Source organism: Squalius cephalus (genome assembly GCF_949319135.1).
Source record: "Squalius cephalus genome assembly, chromosome: 14".
Taxonomy (NCBI): Eukaryota; Metazoa; Chordata; class Actinopteri; order Cypriniformes; family Leuciscidae; genus Squalius; species Squalius cephalus.
In genome coordinates this window covers 24,321,690-24,347,990 of record NC_137135.1, presented here as the reverse complement: position 1 = coordinate 24,347,990, position 26,301 = coordinate 24,321,690, and the positions used below count along the sequence as shown (strand labels likewise).

The following is a 26,301-nucleotide window of genomic DNA, read 5'->3' as shown; positions in this document are numbered from 1 at the left end:
ATAAATACCACCCCGATGCCCACATAATTTAAGATGTCACTGAAATGTCCCTGATATTTATGGCTTTCTTTTCTTTTCAGACAATTCGGGATGGAGGGCATCTTTGAGCCAATTTTGCCTCTAAAAATTTGCCACTTTACCGATGTCAGGAACTCTATTGCATTCCTTTACTCCCCAAAACATTTTCATATTGCTCATACAACTTCGCAATTACCTCTAAGACTAAAAGCACGCTGTAGGTGATGTGGGCGAATGAAACCTTCATTTTCTCTAAATGCTAATTGTGCTCATAAAGGTCAGCTGAGTAAATGAAAAGAAGCATGGCAACTTTTTTTCACCAAAGAAGAGGTGCCCTTTTCATTGGTAGACTTCCTCTCTCATTATGTCTTCTAATTTGGTTGGCATAATCACACATAGCCAATCCTGCTGAGTTGCCAGCATATTACAAGCTCCAGCTGATGTGAGGGCTGGCATGTGTGTCATATCTTCAATATACTGTAAGTACATAACTGAAATATTAACAATAACTGCCTTTCTTGTCCTCCCTGTTGGAAGCATGGCCTAATCCTAATTAAATGCTTTTATGTGGTCTCTCTCTGAAATAACTTCAAATGTCGTGCTGACAATAATAAGCCTGACGCAACACAAAGCCAATGCACTGACACCTGGATATTGAACAAAATAAAGTGTATCTAGTGCTGAGGGATTTTGATGAACTTTACTCAAATAAATAATGGATAAGAATCTTTCACGTACAAAGGAATGTTTAGAAAGCAGTAAAATAAAGAAAAATGTGATATTACTATAAACTAGGCCTTTAAACTCCAGTGAGTTTGGTACTATTCTCAATAGTAAACACAGACAGCATTGTAGAGATTTTTTTCTCCTTTTCTCCGTAAGACATGTGCTTGCTTTTGATGAGATAATCATTAGCTTTGTTCTTTCTGGAATAGATGAATATATGCATAAGCACCGCTCTTTTTTAAGGATGCCTAACACATCCACTTTCCCAAGTTCAAAGCAAACCTAGACTAAAATAAAAATGTGTCAGAAGCCTATAATTGTCTGGACAATGAGATAAAACTGACAGTTGACTCCATCATCTCAGATGTTAAATTAAATAAATGTGCTGAGAGGCTTTGAGATGTTTCAGAAAAAGCCTGCAATCGAGCAGCAAAGACCGGCCACGTTAGGGGGAGGGATTACGGTAAAACGGCCTTTCTCTTGTCTGAAAGAGTCTGAGGAACATTAGCCCGGCGGTTCGGCTAAGGAACAAAGCTCCCCTAAACAATGTATCATTGATTTTGAATGAAGCACAACAACACAGCAGCACACCATTCAACCACAGCAATCATCATTGCTAATGTGCCGCCAAATCTCATTATTGGAGTTGTATTTCTCCATCGCCACTCGCAGAGACGAGACAAGCGATTAGGGTTCGCCGCTACCTCCTTTCCAAAGGCATCTATAGGACAACCCGCCAAATGGAGCAGAGACGGAGGGAAGATGAAATAAATGGGGATAAAGTGACAGGAGAGAAAACGCTGTTAATTGCTAATACGCTCGTCTATGGTTTACATAATTATCGGAGTCCCGCATCTTGAGCAAATGACACGCAAGCAGAGCCATATGGGAGGGTTGGTAAGAGGCAGTTGAACTCTGAATGAATCAGTCTGCTCTCTCCAGGCCTACAGACTCAATCTGCATCTGGGAGGGGGGTTAGCAGAGCATGGGCCCTAGCAGACAAAACATGCTATGCTAATAATCCAGCCATTTGGACTCTCACTGCAGGACCAGATAAATGCATGCTGTCACGCTTCATTCTTCAAGACACTGCTCATCTCAATGTCATTTCAGACTTCATGACCTTATTTACTTCCTTAATTCATGTTCCTGGTCTTAGTTTAAGAGACTCATTCATGCAGGTTATTCCTAAGGTTTAAAAAAAAAAAAAAGTTTGGTTTTGTAATCTTTAATCTAAATGCAAACTTTTCTTCCTCTAAAACAATGTCCTTTTCCAATGATCTTTTCACATAGGATAATGTAGCTACACAGCTTTTAAGCTATTATTTTAAATTAATTATTTAACCTGTTAAGCTGCAACCCCACTTTTGAAAAATCCCCAGAAATGACATACCCAAACTGAAACAGATACAGTTCATGAACCCTTTGCACTAAAAGCACAAGTATGATCTCATTTGAAAGCTGACACCTGGTAGTTTATTGTAAATGTAGAATTAATTATTGTCATAATGATTTTTTTTTTTAAATAGCTTCAAAGTTTTGTAAAGTTATTAGAATTTTTTTTTTTATGAAACATATTAATGAAAATAAAATTGAAGTTGGCACTGGAGCAATCTAGAAATGCACTACAGCTAAAGCCACATGTCTGACCATGTTATATTTAAAATATGAAGATAATAAGTCTAAAACTCTGTATTTAGTTAAATGTTTTTCAAGATCATGTCATGACTTTATTTTGATTAGGCTACTCTAAAAATGCTACTGATGTTTAGTCGTCTTCTAAGCATCCATTCAGTCTTTTGTCTCTATTGTTTTGTGGTGCAAACGAGCCCCATTCAGTCTCAGTCTCCCCCTGCACACATTCACACCTCTCCAGCCTGGTTATGGCTCGAAATATGCATTTCTTTTGTCTGCATTATAGTTACTAACGACTGGCTATTCACAGGCTATTCATAGGGTTTCAATCCCTAATTTCTTTTATCAAAGTTCTCACTTCACATTTGAAGTGCACTAAATAGTGGTCAAATGCACTAAAACATATCAGTAAGCATTCTTATTTAGAACAAAATTCATAAAAGAATAACCCCTGGTGGCAGGTGCACCTGGGCTAGCTAGCATGTTAGCTTAGCACACCATCAATACACGACCATTTATGAGATTAAAACCATGTTTGTGCTCCAAACTTACTTCATAACGCAATAGAGTGTTTTAAATAATCTTCTCTGATCTAATTTGGCTTCAGATTAAAAAAAAATCAGACAGAAAACATTATTTATAGTTTTATGCACGATGATAAAGTCTATATCGATTAGCATTACATTATAAATATAATCTATTATTATGAAAATACCTGGCATGGCTTGAAGAACACAGGCAAATCAAATATCATAGCAAACATGTTTATTGTCTTCAAAACATCTTTTATCTGCATATTACAGCGGGATCTCTTGTTAGCTTTGTGTGTATCAGTGATGTCCTGGAATGTCACATGATCATGGCTCTTCTTCATGTTCCATATATGGATTATTTTTTGTGCATATAGCGCCCTCACGCTATTGGTATGAATTGAAAACACTGCACATCTCAGTAAGAAGCGCTCACAATGATTACATCGACACATTTGGGTATAAATTCAATAAATATTATTCCTGTCTTTAGAAATATGACGTGAATCTATGAGAATATATCAATGTTTCTCCAAGTTTGCACATTTTTGAGCTAAAAGCCCTGAAGGACGTTGTTTTGTGTATCGCTGTCATGATGACAGCACGGGAGTTTTTTATGAATGGGAGCGGCTGACGCGCATAATTCATATTAAAGGTATCGACTCATTTTTTCATTTCATAACTCCTGACACAAATTAAGACATAACTGTCACTATAAGTTTCTCAGAATACAATAGTGGTCAAATACTGAAACTTGAGTATTATATCTTTTTAATGATGTATAGTTTGTCAAGGTATAACATTAAATCTGATAGTAACTTTGAACTATATAAATAAAAAAACGCTTCAGTGCGCCCACGCACTGGTGAAGCTTAACAGGTTAAATGCTTTTATTATAAAAATAATACAATTATTTTAACTCATATTTAATATGCATTCCTTCTGTTATGCAACATGCAGGATGGATGGATGGATGGATGGATGGATAGAGTATCAATTATGAGTAGATTTGGTGTGTTGTACCACTGTTATGCGGATGAGACCCAACTCTACATACCTATAAAACATAAAGATAACTCTACATATAAGAGATTACAAGACTGTCTTCACGAACTCAAGCTGTGAACAAACAAATCAATGCCACAGTCAGCGCCAGTTTTTACCACCTATGCCGGATAGACAAAGTCAAACAATTTTTAAACAGGGATAGCTTTGAAACAGTTATGCACGCTTTTATTTCAACACGACTCGTCTACTGTAACTTCTTATATGTCGGGTTACCTCTCTCTTCTATCTCTCGTCTCCAAATTGTCCAAAACACGGCTGCCCGTCTGCTCAGTGGCAGCCGAAAACGAGATCACATCCCCCCAATCCTACGTTATCTGCATTGGTTACCAGTCCGATACAGAATTTATTTTAAAATTCTATTATATGTTTATAAATCTCTCAGCAACCAAGTCCCCAAATACCTTTCTGACTTAAATGTCACTCACAATCCATCCAGATCACTTAGATCACATGTGTCAAACTCCAGTCCTGGAGGGCCACTGTCCTGCAGAGTTTATCTCCAACCAGCTCCAAAAACACCTGCCTGGAAGTTTCTAGTAATCCTGAAGACCTTGATTAGCTGGATCAGGTGTGTTTAATTAGGGTTGAAGCTAAACTCTGCAGGGTTGTGGCCGTCCAGGAACTGAGTTTGACACCCCTTACTTAGATCAAGAGATCAACATCTCGTCTGTCCAACGATCTTGCTTAAAATGCAGGGGTGATCGGGCTTTCGCAGTGGTCGGCCCTAAGCTGTGGAACAAACTACCACTACATGTTAAAGCAGCTTCCACATTAGCTGAATTTAAATCCTTGATGAAAACACTTTTTTTCCCTTGTGCTTTTAATCTACAGTAACTTTTATGTTTCTTGCTCTGTTTTGTTTTTTCTCTTACTTTCTTGTACAGCATTTTGGCCAACCAAGGTTGATTTTAAATGTGCTTTATAAATAAAATTTGGATGGATGGATGGATGGATGGATGGATGGATGGATGGATGGATGGATGGATGGATGGATGGATGGATGGATGGATGGATGGATGGATGGATGGATGGATGGATGGATGGATGGATGGATGGATGGATGGATGGATGGATGGATGGACAGAATTTGCACTGACTGAGCACTGCTATTGTGCCTGGGAAGACTGCAATTTCAATGTTGAGTGAAACACCGGAATTAAGGTGCAATTACTTCTGCTTTGGTACGTTTCCATGTAACTGTTAAAACGAGGAGAGTCTGTAAGTGTAATGACTGCCAAGTTCTTAAATGATACAGGAATTAATCCAGTGTTGGAAGAGGATAGAGAGAAGGAAAGCAGGACAGAGAAGGCTCAGAATAAGAAAACATTTAGACTGAATGAACATATCTGAGGTTTCCAGCAGTATACTTTGATCTCTGATGTTGACATTTTTCGATCACACACTCAACCTATGCCAAGTTAATAATTTTAAGTCTTCAGTCAGAACAGAGACTCTGGATATGTTCAGATTAGCATACTTCCACACTAGTCTTACTAGTTCTGCCGTATAGAGTATAGTATGAATACTATATGAATGCTTAAATTACCCTGAAGACATTTGCATAAATCAGCAATGCACTGCATGGAACACTTTGTCTCACAATGCTACCTTCCATTTCCAATGTGATAAATGAACACCCTTTTTTTTTTTTTTTTTTTTTGAAAAATGTTCCTGCCAAAATTTAAGACATGTTTTCTACAAAGTTGAAAAAAATACTATATATATATATATATATATATATATATATATATAATAATAGGAATGCACCAATATCTAAACTTAGCAATAAGCTAATAATTATTGTGATGTCATGGACAATAAACAATAAATATAATATTAACATTATTTCTCACAATATTATTGGAGGTATGAAAGATATATTTTTAATTTCACAATATGCAAAATATTTCAGTGTTGTTGGTATGTTAGTTATTTAAGAGTGTTTTTTTTTTATTTTTTAAACTGAACATTAGATGATGGCAAATGTAGTTTAAATGTAAAAATAGGGGAAATTAGCATACACCATTTCATATTCAATATTAAACAACACAATTAAATGAAAATGTTGTGTGCCTACTGTTCCACTTAATGAAAATAAACAAACTAACAATAAATTAAATAATAAACAAACATATACATTTTAATGTACAGTGTTCTGTAAGTAGCAATCTAGTATTCCATTTCAAACACAGCCTCTAAGTCTAAGGAGTGTTTTTACACTTATCTGATTATCCATCAGCAGAGGGTTTGTTAACCCAATAAGTGAGACAGCATGCACAATACAGGCTAAGGGAAAAAGAACAGCCATTACAACAGGCGCACCATGCTTGGGTAGATGGAAATAAATTACTCCCACGGACGTCTCTCCCCGGCTCAGCAAAGCATATGCCCAACGGTAAAGTCAGAAACGAGGGAAGATCAACAAATCTCAAATTACCCTCCCAGGGACAGCACAATCAATAAAAATGTTCTACCAGCAATAAACTCTTTATTAAACTGAAAGAATTCACAAAAGGAGGGGTGCATGGGGGGCTGTAACCTTGCCTGTATGTGATGCCAAACACAGAACTCCTCGTCTGAACCAGTCAGGTCTGTTGTGGATAGGGCTGACAGATGTGATAACAGAGTCTGTTCGCCCTCCTTTTTTTCTTCTAATTGATCTGTTCTTCATTTTTTGGGATGCATTGTCGCATGCAGCTCAGGCTCTCTCTTGGCCAAGCACACATGAAACATTATACAGTCGCCTTCCTGCCGTGCCGTCTCAGCAGGTCTCGGCACAGCTTTCGGTAAATCGTTTCAGGGACCTCTGCTTAAATCAATACTGGAGAACTCTGTAACATACCCAGACAGACATTTTAAAAATATTACTTCATGAGGGCTATATTTGTGCGTTTCAGTAAATATTTTACTCGTGCACATAATGACTTTATTTTGAAGAGAATACTTTGATCTCTGTAAAGAAAGCTTATGTATCATGCAACAAAAATGTCACAATGTGATGCCTCTAAGAGAAATAAATGGCTCAGATTAGAGTAAATCTGTTCTTCCATGTAATGTAGAGCGCATGATTCAGCCCGACATCAGAGTTGAACAACCTGTTTGATGAGTTAGTCACCTTATCTCTCAGAAACCTAATGCACATGCAGTCCTTATCAAACTTACTTATTCTAATAAATAAGCAGGGTAATTATCATGACACCGTCAATGCAAACAGCTTCTATCCAATTAGGGTGCAATACAGCATTGGTCTTACAAAATTAGGTCACAATTTTATCACAGCTGTGTCTCATGATTTAATAACACAGCACTCCACTTGCAAGTGTAATCACACACTTCCCAGGAACTTGCACCAAAACATGGCAGACTATTTTAAGAACATGTACAGTGGCTTGCGAAAGTTTTCAAACCCTGTAACTTAGCTGCTAAATAAACTTTTTTTTCCACATACACTCTATACTATAATAAAATAATAATAATAAAAGAAAAAAGATTTGTGATAACTGCAAATTTATTAAAAATAAACAACTAAAATAATTACATTGCATAAGTATTCATACCTTTTTCTGGGACACTTGAAATGTATATTGTAGGTGTTACTACACTTCGAGTGGTGATAACCTGGGGCAAATTCAATTGAATAGGTATGATCTGGAAAGGCACACACTTCTCAATAAAAGATCTAACAGCTGAAAATGTATATCAGAGCAAAAACAAAGCCATAAGGTCAAAATAACTGCCTGTAGAGCTACAAGTTAGTGGAGAGCCCTTTTTGCCACCCATTGATGGATTGGGGGTTAGGTGCCTTGCTCAATGGGTAATCAGTCATGGGTATTGAGGGTGGAAGATTTTTCCTGCTGGTATTGAGAAACGAACCGTCAACCTTTGGGTTACAAGTCTGAGTCGCTAACCATTAGGCCATGACTGCCCCCAAAATCGGTAAAGGCCACAGTTTTAATAAAACATGCATTTAAAGGAATAACAACAACGGCTGCTTTAAGTAAGATGTGACACCTAAATAGTGGTGGTCTTACAAACAGACAGAGAATACACAGATACACAGTCACTCAGGAGGCTAATTTTCCTCAATGGGCACAACATGCGACACATTAGAGGGTTGTGCAGTTGGCATTAAACTAATCTACAGAGTCGCACTCTGACAGATTAGAAAGGGATCTCTACTCCGCTAAATCAACACCTCAGACTGTCACAGTCACTAGCCACAGTTGGCGACTGACAGGCGACAAACCTGAGATGACAGATTCCAAAATCGCATTAAACTAAATGAGAAAAAAAAAAGAAAAAAAAAAAAAAAGGATTATTTGGGTCGTTGAGCAATAGAACTGGCAAAGCTGACATACCTACCATGACATTAATTTTGTCTTTCTAAAGAATTTTTTTCAGAATATGGGGGAAATGAACACCTGAGCAGTCTGTTACATTTTGTGTGTGTGTGTGTGTGTTTGTGTGTGTGTGTGTGCCTGCATGTGCGCGTACTTGTAAAACTATCTTTGTGAGGACCGGTTTGAGTTTTAGACAATCGGAGTGAGGACAAAGAGAGTAAAGTGAGGACATTTTGGCCGGTCCTCACTTTCACCCCTTTAACCCTCTGGGGACGGTGGTCGCACCGGCGTGACCAGCTCGTGACCAGCTACGCCGGAGCCTCTATGCTGTAGAAAACACGTTGGTTTTAATTTATACTTTTGCGTCGTTGTCCGCGTTGACGCACAATTACTCATGCAGAGGGAGCATGTGTAACCCGAGGGAACGGTTCTAGCAGACCAATCACAGCGCTTGCGTCTGCGCAGAATTGATGCGTTGTTACTTTTTTGGAGAGGTGCAAGTCAGGGTACGCCGAAGGGTATGCGTGCAACACACAACCTACGACGTAGCTACGGCAGGAGTTCGACGCAGAAGTATAAATTGGGCTTAACCCTCTGGGGTCGGCAAACGCGCCGGCAATCAATTTTAATAATTTTTTTTACTTTATATATATATATTTATAACCATGCATAAACTTTATTCTCTCAAAGATACAAACATGTACATGCATGTTTCTCACATATTATGGTAGCCCTGTTTGTGCTGAATAGAGTGTAAGGACACCTTTGCCATTAATATGTTTAAACGCAACTAAAAAAATCACAAATGTCATGGCATGTCAAAACATCTCAAGGACCCCAAAAACACCTTAGACCCCAGAGGGTAATGTTAAAGTATGAACTTTACATTGTAGCAACTAGTCAAACTGGTGCCAGACTAAAATGTATGTTATGAAATGAGATTGGAGTAAAAATATGAAGCCTAATGTCGTACATTTGAACTATAGAAAGGTAGGCAATGTTGAAATGTGAACTATAGATAGGTAGGCAACATTTCAATGCTAAATTTATATACATGTACGACACAAGGATGTTTTTATGTTCGATAATAAACCACAGCATGATATAAAAGTAGGCTAGTATGAGTGTTTACTCTAATATGGGGAATATTATAATGTTTAGACCCGTGTTTACTGTTAAATACTGTGTTTGTGGATATCTGCTCAAACGTAGATATGTACAATGTGGTAACTATAATGTTTCATAGTTTGGAGCGGCTCGATCGCTTCAGTAAATGTTCTCTGCATGCGCTGTGAGTTTGAGTCACTTGCACTGTGCGTCTGAAAAGCAAAACGCGCCAAACATTAGGCTTCATGTTTTTACTGCAATCTCATTTCATAACGTCATAACGAATGGAAACATTTGAAGTAACATGATAATCCATATATTTTTCTCTAGTGTAGTGTTACTGAAGTGTTCCTTTTTAACGCCCTACACGCATATGCCTACAAGACACAACAAACCTGGTGTTCATTATGTATATAGGCCTATATATGTTGTAAATTTTAAATCACAATTTTAAAGAAATTAATACTTTATTCAGCAAGGGTGCATTAAAAATGTTACAAAAAGAATTCAATTAAAATTAAATGTTCTTTTGAACTTTTTCATCAAAGAACCCTAAAAAATTGGATCACACTTTCCACAAAAATATTAACCAGCATAACAGCTTTCAACATAATAAGAAATAATAATTAGAAAATTAGAATGATCTCCGAAAGATCATGCGACGCTGAAGACTGGACTAATGGCTGCTGAAAATTCAGCTTTAACATTACAGGAATAAATTACATTGTACATTTTATTAAAAAAAGAAAATAATTGTTTTAAAATGTCATTGTGCTATTGAATAAGCATCTCATGCAGAGGAGCCTACCAGCTCTGTGCCAAAACCAAGCTTCAATTAAACTCAAGGGGATGAGCAGTTTTTTCTGCTTATGTAATAATCTGGAAGCTTGGCGCACCTCTGTCCTTCTCGTCCTGTCCTGAACGTACTTTTCTCAATATGCAAAGGACAGGTAACAATACACAGGCTGCTCGTCACCTGTTGTAAGTCTCGAGAACAAAAGCTGGCACCATCGCCATGCCCTGCAACCAACCTTTGAGCCAGGTAATGAGGGCTCATGAATATGTATGAAGGCAATGTCGAAATAGCAGACGATCCGGGTGATTGACAAACAAGATACACAATAATAACAAGCAAGGGCAAACACGAAACCCCTAACAGGCACAGCCATCCACAAGCATGCTGAGAAAGCCATAGCAGAGCTGAAGTGAGGCGCAGCGGGAGGGAGCGCTGACAGGGCATACGTCAGGATGGACAACTGGCTTCTCAGAAAATGTTAAGAAGATTTCAGTCAAGGACGCTCCCTTACATCACCCTAATAAGCTATTAATGTGATGCCAGATTCCTAAAAACTCAAGAATGCAGTACTGTCATCTCTAATGCTGTGGTACTGTATCACACAGGACAGAGAGTGTGGTTATTTGTCATCGTTACACATTATGCATTGGGCTACATACTTTATTAGCTGCCATTATGGTGCTTTGAGTGTAGCAAAAAGAGATTTCAAGGACAGACGATTGAATAATCAGACTCTGTTTTCTTTTCATTTTGTTATTTCTGTGCCTGTAAAAAAAATCAAGCTTTTAAAAATCAAATGCTATGTAATGACTTGTTGCACTTTTTGTACATGCCAAAACATACACAAATCAAGGATAAGATAAAGTTGTTTAAACGGAGAGTTCACCCCCCCAAAAAAAATAAAAATAAATAAATAATAATAATAATAATAATCATTGTCTCACCCTCATGTTATACTAAAAATTACTTTTGACTTTTTATGACATTTTTACGGAGCCCCTGAGGGGACCTTTGCAAAAAAAATAATAATACGGACTTTTGCGCGCGCACAAGAAACTTTCGCATGCTCACGCGTTACAATTTCCGGTTTGGTTATACTATAGTGTCATTACTACAAATGTGGGAAAAGGGATGAGATGAGAGTGTGCTTGCCTCCAGAGATTTGTCTTATTATAGGGAGTTTGCATTTGAGATTGTTTGTGGACTGTGCTTTACTGTAAGAAGAAAAAGCATGAATGTCACATAAATGAATATCAGGTCCCACATCATGGATTACATAATCAGAGATTAACCTATTTCTTTTCGTTTTCCCACATTTGTAGTAATGACACTATAACCAAACCGTAAATTGTAACGCGTGAGCACGCAAAACTTTCTCGTGCGCACGCGAAAGTTTCTCGTGCGCACGCCATCGTTTCTCGTGCATACGCGATAGTTTCTCGTGCGTACGCGATAGTTTCTCGTGCGCACGCGAAAGTCCGTATTATTTTATTTTTTGCAAAGGTCACCTCAGGGGCTCCGTACATTTTACCCTCCTGACTTTCAATGTATGGGCAAAAAAACATTGAGACATTTTTCAAAATCTTTGTTGTGTGTTCCACAGAAGAAAGCAAGTGATTAAGTTCTAAAACAACATGAGGGTGAGTAAAGAATTTTTAATTTTGAGGGTGAACAATCCCTTAACATGTAAGAAAAGTCATCTGTAAATATTCTTAAGTCTTCAATGATATGACATTAGCATCACAAATCATACAATAGCAATACTATTTTTGCATGATTTACTTTTTATTAATATTAGTACTGAATGCAAGCGAGCCTTAAAAAAGGGTCAGCATAGGTGTAAGAATGAAATATCTGCAGTTTGAAAAGTATTCTGACCAAAGGGACTCTAATAATAATTCACAAGGAAGGAGTGAAACAGGATTGAGCGTTGCACATTTCCAACTGATCAACTCAGGGATCAAAAATACATGAGGTGCTAAAATGAGAAAAATGGGAAGTATGGAGTTCCTTTGAATACTGAATTGCACAAAGGTACATGTAACATTAGTACATTTTCTTTGCAGTAGTCTAGCAGTCAGTGGGGATGAATACTAAGGAATGACTGGCATAATTCATAACAACGAGAAGGTACTGCAGGGGCATACTAATGTGGCAAGCAAATGCTCAAAATTGAACAGTTTTTTTTTTTTTCCCATTCATAATGCATCTACTCTCTCAGGAAATAGCCTATGAACACAGGGGTGACACCGATCTGTGGTAAAAGTCGAAGGAATGACACATCGTAAGTGATGATGTCACTGGGCTCTGGGGAGAACCTGTTTGTTAAATTGACAGTCTGTGTGGCGTGGTCCTGTAGTTCCTGCAAAAGTAGTTTGACCTGTCTCCTCCCACCTCACACAATGATAAACATAACACAGTCATGCTATAGACTATCGTCTATGATTGAAAACATATTCTTTTTTTTTCTGTAAATTCAATCAATTCTGACTGATTTGTAGAAATATTTTCATTTCATGATCAGTTTTTCTGTTAATCAGTATCAAAAAGTCCTCTGTGAGTTAAAATAAAATGATATGTATATATATTTATTTTATTTATTTTTTTGTGTCTTATTTACAAACATTTTAGTCTTTGAAAAAGTTTAGTTTGGGGACTGAAGGACTAAATTAATGGCTGAATTAAATATATAGTCTCTGATAATACTTAAAAAAAGATGATTAGAGGACAATATAGTTTGCAGTAGTTAATATATTAATATATATATATAAAATACTAAATTGTTTATCTTCATTCTAGTTATGTATAGATTTCTAATGCACACCAAGGTGTGCAAAATCAAAACTGCATGTATATGAATCTGCTTCCAACATGCAGCATGCATGAATCGAGTTAGGTTTACACAGATATCTGTGAATCTAATGAGAGAAGAAACCTGGATAGCAATTAACACCACTTTATTGGGCCATGACTTAATAAATTGGCCAATAATAGATATGATGATATTTTAGTTTAGTTTAAAGCAAAAGAGGAAAGATCACTCGAAATCACAGCAGAAGTATCAAAGCCCACGGTACTATTTCCTGTGAATAACTGGCTATCATTGAACGCATTAACTGAGCTGAGCAGAGCTTAGCCCTGCTGTAATGAAAGAATGTGAGGTTATAAGAGAAACGTGCAGTGGGTCATTTTCAAATGAAAGCTATTAGTGTTCATTACACAGCTCCCTGTTGATAGCGCTATACAAAGAGTACAAAGGTTGAGTCCATCTTGAATATGATGTAGATAGAAAAGCTTATTAGAATTCCAAGATAAAGTTTTGCTCCAGGCCAGCACAGTGCCCAAGTACAACACTCGTATGGAGAGTGAGTGAGTAAGAATAAGAAACATTCATCCATGAGAATGTAGCGATTGGGCGGTGAGATTGTTCTCTAAAACTCTTCTGCCGAGAAAACTGCTGACAAAATCCTTGTTTATCCCTCACCATTCTCTTCTTTTATCAGGGCTAACCTGTTACTTTGTCATCATATTGCATTACATTGAAGTGTGGTGTTTTGTCATATTCTCAGCACACTATAATGCCACTAGTGCATTATTTCAGAGAGGGCCAGAGCCTTTGAGAGCTTATTAATGATATCTGCATTGTTCTGGCTTTTGGCTTTACTGTGCTTTTGGCATCAGCGGTACAAGGGCATTGAACCAAAAACCACTATCCCAGCATTAAAGTCTTCCCAGAGGGTTGCGGGAGGGTTCTTTGAGAGATTAAGGCACCACTGGAGAACACAAACTTAAGATACTGCCTTCCTAGCAGCAAATTAGAAATCCTGGTGTGTGTTTCTCTAATTATCGTCTAAATTGATTACAGAGATTTAGCAGAATCACACAAGATTTTCTGTAAAAAAAAAAAAAAAAGAAAACCTTCAGGCTTATCATCACACATTTCATATGGGGTCAGGAGGGTGTAGCTGCTGAACTCAGTTGTGCGTGAGAGAAATGGATGTGTATTAATATAAAAGCATGATGCCGAGTGAAGGGGATTAGTCAGAGTGCAAGATTTAAGGCTGTGGCTTCATTGGTGGCTTGAAAAAAGCAGAGCTGAGCATGGCTTCTTGGGGCGAAAACAAGGGGTGCAAACACAATGCCGGCGTATGGACCTTGGTCTCTTATGCACATGCCCAGTCTTCAATCTCTTTCTCTTCTATGTCACACCTCTACAATGGGGCAGAGAGTCTCTGTCAGCATGTACGCCTTTTTCATGCAGACCTTTGCCTGGACCAGTGACTACAATAAATGCTTTTTATCTGATTGTTTTGCAGGCTCTTTGTTGTCACTGGGATGACGGTTCTTTGCTTGTGTGATAGGAAAATGTGGAATGACATCAACAAAGCAAGAAGAACTTAAAAAATGGAAAAGAGGGACAGAGTCAAAAATAAAAGCAAAAGAGAGAGGCTAAGCCACATTCCTGTCAGAGAGAGACAGAAAGAAAGAAAGCGAGAGAGAACGACTGAGTGAGGCATTGCATTTTTCTCCAGACAATGAAAAGTAAGTGTCTGAGTGCTTGGCTGTGCAGGCAAGCGTTAGATGAGAGGCTTCACACGCCTACTGTATGGATGCTACACCCCGCCAAGCCTGCTGGGGTTTACAGATATGTGCATCGCTCGCATGATCAGATAAAGCTAGAGGAGTATTGTAAGTGTAGTATGGAGTACACTGAACCAATCAGCTCCAAAGCATCTGTAGGTGACTGTTTAGCAAAACTGCCCACACTAAGACATCACTTACATTACAAATCAAATCCAGAAAAATCCAGAACTTTCTTCTCTTCATGGCACCTACACATAAGATTATGCTGTGTCACAGGATGCTGTGAATCTTTTGATTATCCATTGACTATGCACCTCGAGGATGTATGGGTAGAATACAAGGTGTAAATTGAAAGTGACACTCTGTTATGTGACCACAGCCTGAGAAGAACTCTGATATTGCCACCAATCTGAATTCAAATAATATTTTTTTTTTTCCGGAAAAAATAAATAAATAAATAAAATAATATATATATATATATATATATATATATATATATATATATATATATATATATATATATATATATATATGAAATACTTTGACAATAGAACAGAATTAACATTCATTTAGAAGTAATATATAGAACATTACTCGCTCATCCATGATATGCTAATTTCTTCTAACAGCCAGTCTGAATCATGAGTGTGACCACTGGGAAATTTACACTCATCTGGCCATCGTTCCTATTTTGAGACATGACATTTCTTTGATGCAGTGTGAATGATGTCAAGGTAGACCAGCAACCACCATGAACTTACCCTAGGAGAAAGAAAAATGAAAAATAACAATACTCAGAACTCTCTCTATCCATATTGCTTGAGTGGTTCAGAGGCCAACTGTCTGTGGCTTCAAGCCTACCAACAAACCTCTGCCAACATCCCGTCGGCACGACTGAGGCATTACTGTCATTCCAGAGAGCCACTAAAAAGCATATACCATTACTGTGTAAGGACATAAAACTGGACCTGTGCATTACCTCCCCCACAAGGATGAGGATCTCATGCCATGGCTATTTAAGTTCCAGGGATGACGATGGGGCGATGAAGGTGATAAATGTGAGGGGGTGGGTTTGGGCGAGGGCGAGTGAGAGTGAGAGTGAGAGTAAGTGTGAGTGTGAGTGTGAGTGTGAGTGTGAGTGAGAGAAGTGAATTTGAATTTGAATTTGAATTTGAGAGAGAGAGAGAGAGAGAGAGAGGCATAGCTTAAAAGAATGATGAAACTGAGAATAGAGAAAAGGGAAGGAGGTGTGCAAACCTGACAGATGAATCTCCTCTATAAAGCGCAGCTGAATGTGAGAAAAGGTCATCAGTTTAGCTCTTCTGCTTCTGTAAAGAGCGACAGGGCTGTCACCTCAGTTCAGGCTTCCACACACCCTGCCCAAACCACCTGGCAATTAAAGGTCATCTCTGCTCCCAGTAACAGCCAAGAAGGGCCAATGTGGACCAGGACATCTAAATATTCCTTATCTCCTCCACCTTTCTCCAGCTTTCAAAGAAGAGCAAGGAGAAAAAAATACAGACCGAAAACAAAACAAAAAAAACTCATCTACTGTATATAGAACAAAAACACCAAGAGACCGTACAGATGAATTCAGGCACTTGGACATTGAGAAGCAAACAGCTAAAATAAAAGTCGCAATTCCCCCTAGTGGTCTCTGAGATAGACGGAAGGCTGTCAAATGTGAAACTGAGTTGACTCATTCAAATCCAACTAATTCACAGTGGTCAAAAAGCCACAAGAGGCTTTGAGGGTTAGAGGTAAAGGGTGGTCTAATGTAAATGAGATCAACTCTTTCATAGACAGCTGAGGTATCTTTAGTTCAGGAAACACATGCCATTTGCAATTACCACGTTTAAGATTAACAAAAACCACTGAGACAGTCAGGGCGTGAAGAGCTTCCTGAAGGATCATCAATCTTGCCTGTAAGACAAAGGACAGTGGGAGGGAGGGTGGAGCGGCAGGAGTTTTTGCCAAGTCCTGTCCCAAAGCAGCTATTATGAAAGAGTGAAAGTGGAGCTTCTATTGGCCTAGTGAATGAGAGCAGACAGAGTATTGTACACGAAGCACTGCCTGGCATCAAATACATCTCTTTAATGAAGCCTTTCAAATGCACACTCATCTGTAGGCATGACAAATCTCTGAGCAAAGACAAACGTAGGACATTTTTACAAATGCTATTCAGAAATGTCCCATGAATGTCTGGCTTTCACAAAATAGATTTATCTGCGTAGCGGTTTGGAATGTTTCTATGTGTCAAAAGACACACACACACACAAAATGTAACAGACTGCTCAGGTGTGACTGCTCACACACACTCTGGAATATCCAAAATATTTGTCATTAATGAAAACTAAATATTTTGCATACATGTATAGATGGATGGATGGATGGATGACTTTTATGACTCCAAACTAAGATAATATAACATTGCAAAATGTATTTTTATTTTTTAATCTGTTGTATATTATAAATCCCACCTTTAAAAATAAAACATCAATAAATAGCAATAATAAAAGACTTTCTTTTACATAAAGAAATTTTATTTGTTAAACAATGTTATATATATATATATTGTGTGTGTGTGTGTGTGTGTGTGTGTGTGTGTGTGTGTGTGTGTGTGTGTGTGTGTGTCTGTGTGTGTAATAAGTGTGAACTATGGCTATTTATGTTTAAATTTTGTTTATGCAGGACCTGGACTGGATTTTGGCCAGAATGTTTTTACAGTACATTTCACACATTGCCCTGTGAGCGGATAAAGGTTTCAAAGGCTGCATTATATGAAAGTGCCTATGCACACACAACTCACCTGGATTAATGCTTCACTTAGCCTCTCCTCATCCACCTGCAGCACGATATCCCGGATCTCTTCATAAGGCAGCCGGAATGATCCCAGGAAAATTGCTGTTTGGAGAGAAAAAAAAGAAAGAAGAAAAAAGATGAGAGTCATTTTCTGGCCCTCTAGATTAGAGTGTAAGAGTTCAACAGGTGCCCCCTTTTAGAAATGACCATGGGACAATGTCAACTTCTCAGGTGGATGGTAAAACACTGATAGAGTGTTTGTTCCACTTTGGGGCAATTGGTGGTGAAAGAAAAACATTTTCTTATCACCGTATTATGGGCCTTATCACATGATAACAACCCAACATCTTAAACTATCACCAAGGATGAAATGCAGAGAACCACAGGTGCAATTTACCCAACGTTGAATTTGATAACCTCCACCACTCCTGAGGAAAGAATAGTCTGTAATTACAGCATATAGCTCATAGTGTGCAGTTTAAAGCGCATCAGTGGGGGACCAAACATAATTGTACATTTATGTCTGAAGTAGTTACTGCATTGAGGTTCAAATTACCTGAACATTCACATAGATTAAAACAGTCAAGAGTTTTCCAGTGGTGTCTGGAAACAATGTTGAGTAGAACCTGATTTTGTTCTGGCAAATGATTATAGCACAGAAACATTCAAGGGGTCACTCTTGTTTTGTACCACCTACCTCTGAGCTATTTTAGCAAATTTGATGGAAATGCAGGGCTGAGTGGATATACTGAAGATTATATGTGAGTGTCTGTTCTCGGAAATATGTTTTTGTTTGGTTAGATTCCTCCATTGCTCTCTGAATTGCACCAGCCAATGAATGCAAGGGCCCTTCTGCCTCATCCAGCTCTCTGGTGTGCAGGTGAAACAGGTCCAACTTCTGATGATCAGTGATTTAATAAACTACCATTCCCACCAGCTGATTGACTGGGTCTCTGTGAAACTATGCTCTATTTTCTGCAATTCATTAGTTGGCCATCTGCGTGTGACAATATGTGAGTTTCTTCAGAGAAAAGAGAGTTCTATTTTTTTTCTTATTTTATATATATATATAAAAAAAAAACATTATTTGGGAGATGAAGGTAGAGCAAACACAGTGGCATTTCAAAGCAGGGGGCTCATCTGGACACAATGGCCTAGGAATAAATTATTATTGTAGGTTCGACAAGCCAGCAAGGTTTTAAAACCAGCCTTACAATGCAATACAGCCTGGCTATAGGGATATGTTAATGAACAAACCATCAGTAGCATGATGAGCCAATCATCAAGAATATCACATGCCAATAAACAAACACATGGCTAGTCACTGAATGTGGTGGGTTTAACAACCTCCAGTCAGAACTTATCACATTTCTGCAAAAAATTTAATTGGATGACAAATGCTTTCGCTTCATCTGTTGATTCATTAGCATAATTTACATATTCACATTATCCTGACTTTTTCTTCTAACAAGTTTGTCCATGACAGATGCATCCCATAATTCATTTCCGTTCATATCCACTACTCATCAGCCTGGGGATTTAGTTTTTTTCATTTTTCAACAAAGAAAACACTGCAAGTCCACCAAATTGCAAGCATTAAAGCAAAATGCTTTAATGCAAAAATTCCACCCCATATATAAAACGCTTTCTATACTAAACCATCTCCACACACTGGCATAATTTATAGCAACTCACACTTTGTTTTAAATGCAGCCCGCTATATTTGTAAAAAGGAATGTTGACCGAGGGCCTATGTGACTCCTCTGGAGCTAGACCAGGGATAGGAATGCTGGGATTGTTAAACATGCTTATGGACCACAGAGCTCTGCTGGGTATCTCTGTGTTAATAGAGGAGCATGACTTCATGTAGTGGTTGCCTGCTTTGCTCAGTTCCTCCTGCACTCATGAGATTCACAACCTCTTCATCTCATCTGGAATATTGTTTCAGCTGAGCACGGAGCCCCACCCGGGCCCCGGGTCCAAAGTAGCATATACTATACAGCTTCTCTTTACACTCACAATGATGTGTGGGATCATGTGTGTGTCTGTGTAAGATTGTTCATAGGTCCCCAGGACCAATGAACTCAGCAAGTTTTCCTAACCAGAGAATTTCATGGCCAAACAAAGAAAGTGTGGGTTTTGTCCAGTCAGCCCACAGACTGTACTCTCAGCACGAGGGGGAGACAGAAATGGATACCTGGGGGTATGAGTAACTCTCAATGTCCCACATGTACTTTGGGTCATTTCCACAACCCTGGAACAACCCTGTCTTGTTTGTGAAGCCCCTATCCTAAATAAAAATATAAATAACAAAACATTTAATGCCCCACAGAAATGTACATTGGCCTTTCAAATAGTGCCTTATACGATGCTTTTACACTCTCTCTTTCTGTTTTCCTGTCCCACCTCCCTTTTCCTTTCTCTGTGAAAGATGACAGATTTGTGGCTGAAGTGAATGTGTAACAGCACTCCCACTCGTGTGCTGGCATTAGTTACTCTAAAGCCTGAAGTGGTGTGTGAGTGTGTGTGTGTGTGTGTGTGTGTGTGTTGTGCATCAAAGGCTGGGTAAATAACTAGCGGAAATGAGACAGAGCACAAGAGAATGAGAATGTGAAAATAAGAGAAAGTGAGTGAATGAGGGGAAGAGAGAAATGTCAGTGGAATTTTTGCTGTTAAGGCTATCTTCATATGCTCCAGTTCTAATAGAAGAAGAAAAAAAGAAAAGAAAATGAAAAAAAAAAACAAGCACACACACACAAAACCTGACCCTGATGTCCTTCAGACACACTAACTGAGCATGTTATATGAATAATGAAAATGGTATGTCTTTTGTTGTACTTTTAGTGTTGACTGACATAAGCATCTCTATTATTATTGCCCATAGCTAAGCAATGAGAGTATACTGTATAAGACCATTTCAATGTCTACCAGACTATAGATAGACAGACAAACAGACAGACAGACAGATGGGCAATCACACATAACACCCTAGAATCATTACAGAAAGCTTTGCAACAGTAAGCGCTGAAAATGTAAATATATGTAAATAAATGTCATATATCTATCATCTCTGTTAAACGAACATTCGGATAATGTGGCTTAATATATATTCTTCAAGAGCAGAACTGTAGCCAGACTCAGAGCTTCATTTTGTTCTTTTCACACATTCAAATTGCATTGATGTATTCAATTGGAATCCAAGTACTCTTCCGGGTAGGATGAAAACAAGCATGGTAGGACACATACTCAGGTGGCTGGTTATTTTAGCATTTGCTATGAATATTTCATTAAGTGTGATATTGTATATCTAAGGTGTTCTCCTCTCCCAGACAAAGAAGCCAACATTTCCAAAGAAGAATAAAATTGCATTCTCATACTGCTTTCATCAATCAGAGTCTAAAGAGTCACAGGCACTCCTGAGAACACAATGAATTCTCTCTCTCACACACACACACACACACACACACACACACACACACACACACACACACACACACACACACACACACTCTCTCTCTCTCTCTCTCACTCTCTCTCCTTGAAGATTCAAGAGGGGGGAAACAGGGTGGCGGTTTAAGAGAGACAGAGAGTTGCTAAATGGCACAAGGTAGGCTGATCAATATGGGCCACAAAGCAACCTGTGACATAAACAGGTGGTTCCTGTTGTCGAGTATAGGGTTAAACTAGTTTCAGTGCTATGGGGTATAGACAAACAAGACAGAGGTGAATTAATTAAGGTTGATTAATTAATTAATTAATTTACTGATCACTGGTGATTTACGTGTGGGGAAAGAACAAACAACAAAACAAAACAAATCAGACTTTAGTCCCTTAATCGCATAAAGGTTTTAGGGGACTATTTGGCTTCACGTGTGGATAGGATGAGGCAGACACAAACAAAATGATTTGTTCTTTTTATTTCTGTTATCCTCCTATGTGTTTACAGTACAACTGATATCAGAGGAATCGGGTTGAATCCATTATCAAAAAACAGCATCCTCAAAAACCTGTTGCAGGAAGAGCAAATACTGCTGAATGCTGCTTGACAATACAAGGGGATAAGAGGAATTTTAAAGTTGACATGATATGTAGGAGCAAGAAAACAAACAAACAGAAAAGAACAGATGAAAAGTGTCAGTCAAAGCCTGAAAACATTGTGGCTATAGATTCAGCAGCCTTAACTGCTTTTAGTAGAGAGAAAGTCTAGTATGGAGCAAAAATACCTAGGATGATAATTATTATAATAATAATAAATAATAATAAAAAACAATTATTTAGAGACAAATGTAACTTTGGAAGGAAGAACAAAAAAAACAGATCTGGGTGGGTCTGGGTGGGTGTTAGGGGACACAGATGATATGGAATGCTGATAACTTACACAGATTCTGAGCTGTCTTGGCATCCAGAATTCGCAGCTCTTTTGCTTTTTTCTTGAATTGTGTCATCCTGTCATCTGTTTCTTCCACGTCCTTTTTCACTGAAAGCAAAGAGACACAACCAGAGGGAACTATTAATTATCAAAACCAGTAAAGGCATCTGCTCAATTTTTAAGGAAAAATAGAAAATGAGTAGATGTTCAGATGTTCAGTTTACCAAATTTCATAAACAGAATGACTGCACATTGTTATAGGTATTCTGGGTGGTTCATAGTTGCTTGCTTAAAGGTTCACGATAAATAAATAAATAAATAATATTTATGTGATTAGAGATGTATATTCAAGCCATTTCACACTACTTTTTATGTTTTGGACCCCTGTTGACTGTTGTATGGACAAAACAGCTGAAACATTCTTCAGAATATTATTTGTGTTACACAAAGAAAGTCATACGAGTTTGGAATGACATGTGGGTGAGTAAAAGATAACAGAATTCACAGATTAAATACTTACAAGCCTTAAGTAAGAGGAAAAGTGGTAGTAGTGGCCGCCTTAGCAAGTGCCACTAATAAAAAGTAACAAGACCTAAACAAACATTGTTTCAGATTAAATGGATTATTTTATATTAGATACGGTCTTGTCATACGGCTAACCAAAATGAATGACTCCTGTGCTTTAGACCACACTTTATATGAGCTCCTGTTATAGCAATAAAAATTACATATGCTCCTCTCTATAGGGTAATTATACATATGGCACCCCGATAACAGATCCTGGATGGAAAGCATAAGGACACAGAAACTCTAGATCATGGCAGATGTGTCACAATTAAACCGAGATACTGATGCATGCCAGACTTCCCTTTTATAGCATGACATAAAATAAAAAAAACTGAAAGGAATAGAGAGAGACAGGTGAGATAGAAAAACAGAGAGAGAGAGAGAGAGAGAGAAAGAGAGACGTCTAGAGTTGATGTGCTTAAAGAGACCATCAGCGCGTGACTGAGGCACCACTCGGTATACTGAAGGGAGATTTTGTGGGCCTGCTATTGACAAACACAGGGCCTGCTCTGTCAACGGCTCAGAGCCATGGAGATAATTGTGTAATATCTGTAATCCTAAGGAGCAGCAGGAACGGCAGCTTTGAACAGCCCCAAACCAACGTTGATTCTTTATGTGTGTGCCTGGTATTCCAGGGACTGGATTCCTTAGAGCTCTGCTTGAAGAGAACCTATCCCTGAGTGACATAACATGTCAGCAAATTCCTCGGCCAAACCATTGTCACAGTCAACTACCAACTAACTAAATTAGAGAGCAATTAAGGCCGTAGCTCTGGGACCCACCCGGGGGAGGGAGGGAGGGAGAGAGAGAGAGAGAGAGAGAGAGAGAGAGAGAGAGAGAGAGAGAGAGAGAGAGAGAGAGATTCTGGGAAAAACTCAGGTGAAAACAAAGACAGAAGTCTAGGTTTGGCAGATTGCTTGTGGGAGTAGGAGCGCACCTCAGCACTAATCATCACAACTCCGCTATTTATTTAAGCCCAAGATGGAAGTCTCCCAGGAAATCGCATACAAACAAGCCTCTCCCAAGAAATCTGCATACTGTATGTGAAGGAGCTATCAAAGCAAGAGCATCTCCGAAGCAGGTGGATTTCCTGCTGGCTACAGGCCCTCTGCTGTGTCAATAGCACTGTGGTACTGATGTCGGTTTTGGATTAAAAGTGATGGTGACTCTACAGAGCATGTTAACAGAGTTTGATCTTATAAACGTTTAACTTATTTCTTTATTTGTTTATTGTTGGTGCTAAAAGCTCAGGCATGCTTAGACTGAATAGATAGTAATTCATTTGTACGAGCATCATATCGCCTTAACAGGTGACAGGACAGGACAGGACAGTTCCAAAAAGTTATTAATTGTATATATAATTAAATACATTTCACAAGCTGATCACAGCACTACGGATTTATGGTCTACTTGAGAAAAGGGAAGTTTTAACGTGACTTTTAATATAACCTTTCTCTGCTCAATATATCAAATATGTCTCAAATATGTCTCAACTATGTCTCAACTATGTCTCAACTATGTCTCACAATGATGACAGCATGGGTCCACAACATTGATTATGTATGTATGTATGTATGGATGTATGGATGTATGGATGGATGTATGTATGTATGTATGTATGTATGTATGTATGTATGTATGTATGTATGGATGGATGGATGGATGGATGGATGGATGGATGGATGGATGGATGGATGGATGGATGGATGGATGGATGGATGGATGGATGGATGGATGGATGGATGGATGGATGGATGGATGGATGGATGGATGGATGGATGGATGGATGGATGGATGGATGGTCCATAATGGAGTGGCAGGTAGCTTTCAACTCAAGAGAGTCAGCAGTGCACTCTGTGTGTGTTTCACTAAAACAGCTTAAATCTGAGAAACCTGAAGACCAGAGAAAAAAAGATATCAGAAAACAGGGCTCCCGAAGGATCTTAATTTTTTTAGGGGAGGGGCTGCAGGTGAGGGAACAGCCTTCAGCCATATTGTGGAGCTTAAGATACCCCCACCACCCCCTCAGGCGCATTGTCACACCCTTCCACCAGATGGCTCTTCCACCTGGGTAGCCCACGCTCTCAGCAGGATGTTCTCAACACATCCTCAGGCTCTTCAGCTGTTAGAGATCCGAAGCCCGCCAGGCCTGCGGCTTCTCAGTCCAATGCTGGATTAATGGGAAACAGACACAGCTCAGCCCATTGCTACTTCTGCTTTAGGTGGAAAAGGTGGGCAGTTTGGGAGGCTTTGTTTTGTATCTACAGTAGGCCAACTGATTCAATTACACTCCTCCCTTTATAGTGTTCATCTGCTGGCTTGCACTATCCTGCAGTTTTACAGGAAGTGAGAACTTGATGAACCGGATGACTAGACAAGAGCAGAATGCATCACTGTTTCTAACAGAAATATTTAGTGCACAATGAGCTACAGTTCCACCCTCTATCCATCACTGATGATGGGAACACGATTTTGCCACCCCTCCAAGAGACTAAAACTGCTCCTTCACTTTTTGAGCGTTGTTTTTTTTTTTTTTTTGGTGCAAATGCAAATCACCACCACAGATGAATATCAAAAAACAAAGATCTTAGCTGCTTTCCTTAAACACCATAATGAAGTGCTGGAGTGCTTTTTTGGGGTAATGTTAGTTTTGTGTTAAATACAGTAAAACAATAAAATAAAATAAAAAAGTAAGCTTGCCTTGAAGCATTACAAAAATACAGGCAGTGTCTGTGCATAATGAAAACACATTTAAACAAATAAATGAAAGATGATCCAAAACATGTTGCGTGCATATAGGACATAAATAACATGAATTAATACAGGATAATGTAATCAATAATTGAATAATGGGCCAGCCATTGATGAATAAGCCTTTTTTTTTTTCTTATAAACTGACTGTGAAGGACTGATTATGTTCAGGATGTTTCAACGCAATTCAAACAGCAGTGATGCTTCACTAATGTGATCCATTAGAAGGAAAACACAAAGTCGAGAGGTATTCAGGGGGAAGGTGGTTTCAAAATGTTAGTAAAACATTAGTAGTACATGATTACTCCTGCCGATGTAATCACATACATGTGTGTTGGGTCCACAGACATTGTTATATGTAGGGATGAGAGAATAGCTCTTGGAGGCAACGAGGGGTGAAACGCAATAGCAATAATTTAGCTTACAATAAGAAAAGCAATAAAAAAAAAAAGGCAACAGAAAAAACACACTCAAGTTCACACAAGCCCTTTCTGTGATTTTTGGACAGAGGGCAGCCCATGGGAGCTCCTCATTTCCAAAGTTCTTCACATTTGGGCGTAGAGATTGTTTACTGGACTCGAATCATTCTGCTGGGAGCCGTCCATGTGATATCTCCCCCCAGGCAGCCAAAGCCTTGAGCATTAGCAAGCTAAACACTACCACATGTTCGCTTCCGGACCGAAATGATTCACACAAGAGCAGTCATGGAGACATAAAGCTAGAGATGTTGAACGGAGGACTGAAAACACTGATGACAGGTCCTCTTAAAATGTGTTCAATGTCCCTGCAACGAATCAGATGAAGCAGACAATGTGGAGTCTGACTGTCTGGGCTGGGAAGTGCATTGTCGGAATGAACAATCTGACTGGAATAATATGACTCATCTACCTCCGCAAAACTGACTGTCCAAACTTGAACAATGCCAATCAATATGAGACGATTCCTTTCAGGAATTAAGTCAAGCCTGAGTGAAAAAATACTTCAACAATTAGAGTAGAGTATGGTAAA

The 26,301-nt window shown here is 38.6% G+C and overlaps 1 protein-coding gene across 8 annotated transcripts in view; it reads right to left on the bottom strand.

Moving 5' to 3' along the window:
* Window positions 1-26,301, bottom strand: part of diaph2 (diaphanous-related formin 2) — a 441,959-nt gene that overhangs the window by 174,462 nt on the left and 241,196 nt on the right. For all 8 annotated transcript variants that reach the window (XM_079893459.1, XM_079893463.1, XM_079893458.1 and 5 more), the window contains 2 exons: window positions 21,985-22,083; window positions 17,614-17,708 (listed from right to left, as the gene is read on the bottom strand). In XM_079893459.1, coding sequence (XP_079749585.1) covers window positions 17,614-17,708; window positions 21,985-22,083 — 194 coding nt within the window. The remainder of the gene's footprint in view (window positions 1-17,613; window positions 17,709-21,984; window positions 22,084-26,301) is intronic.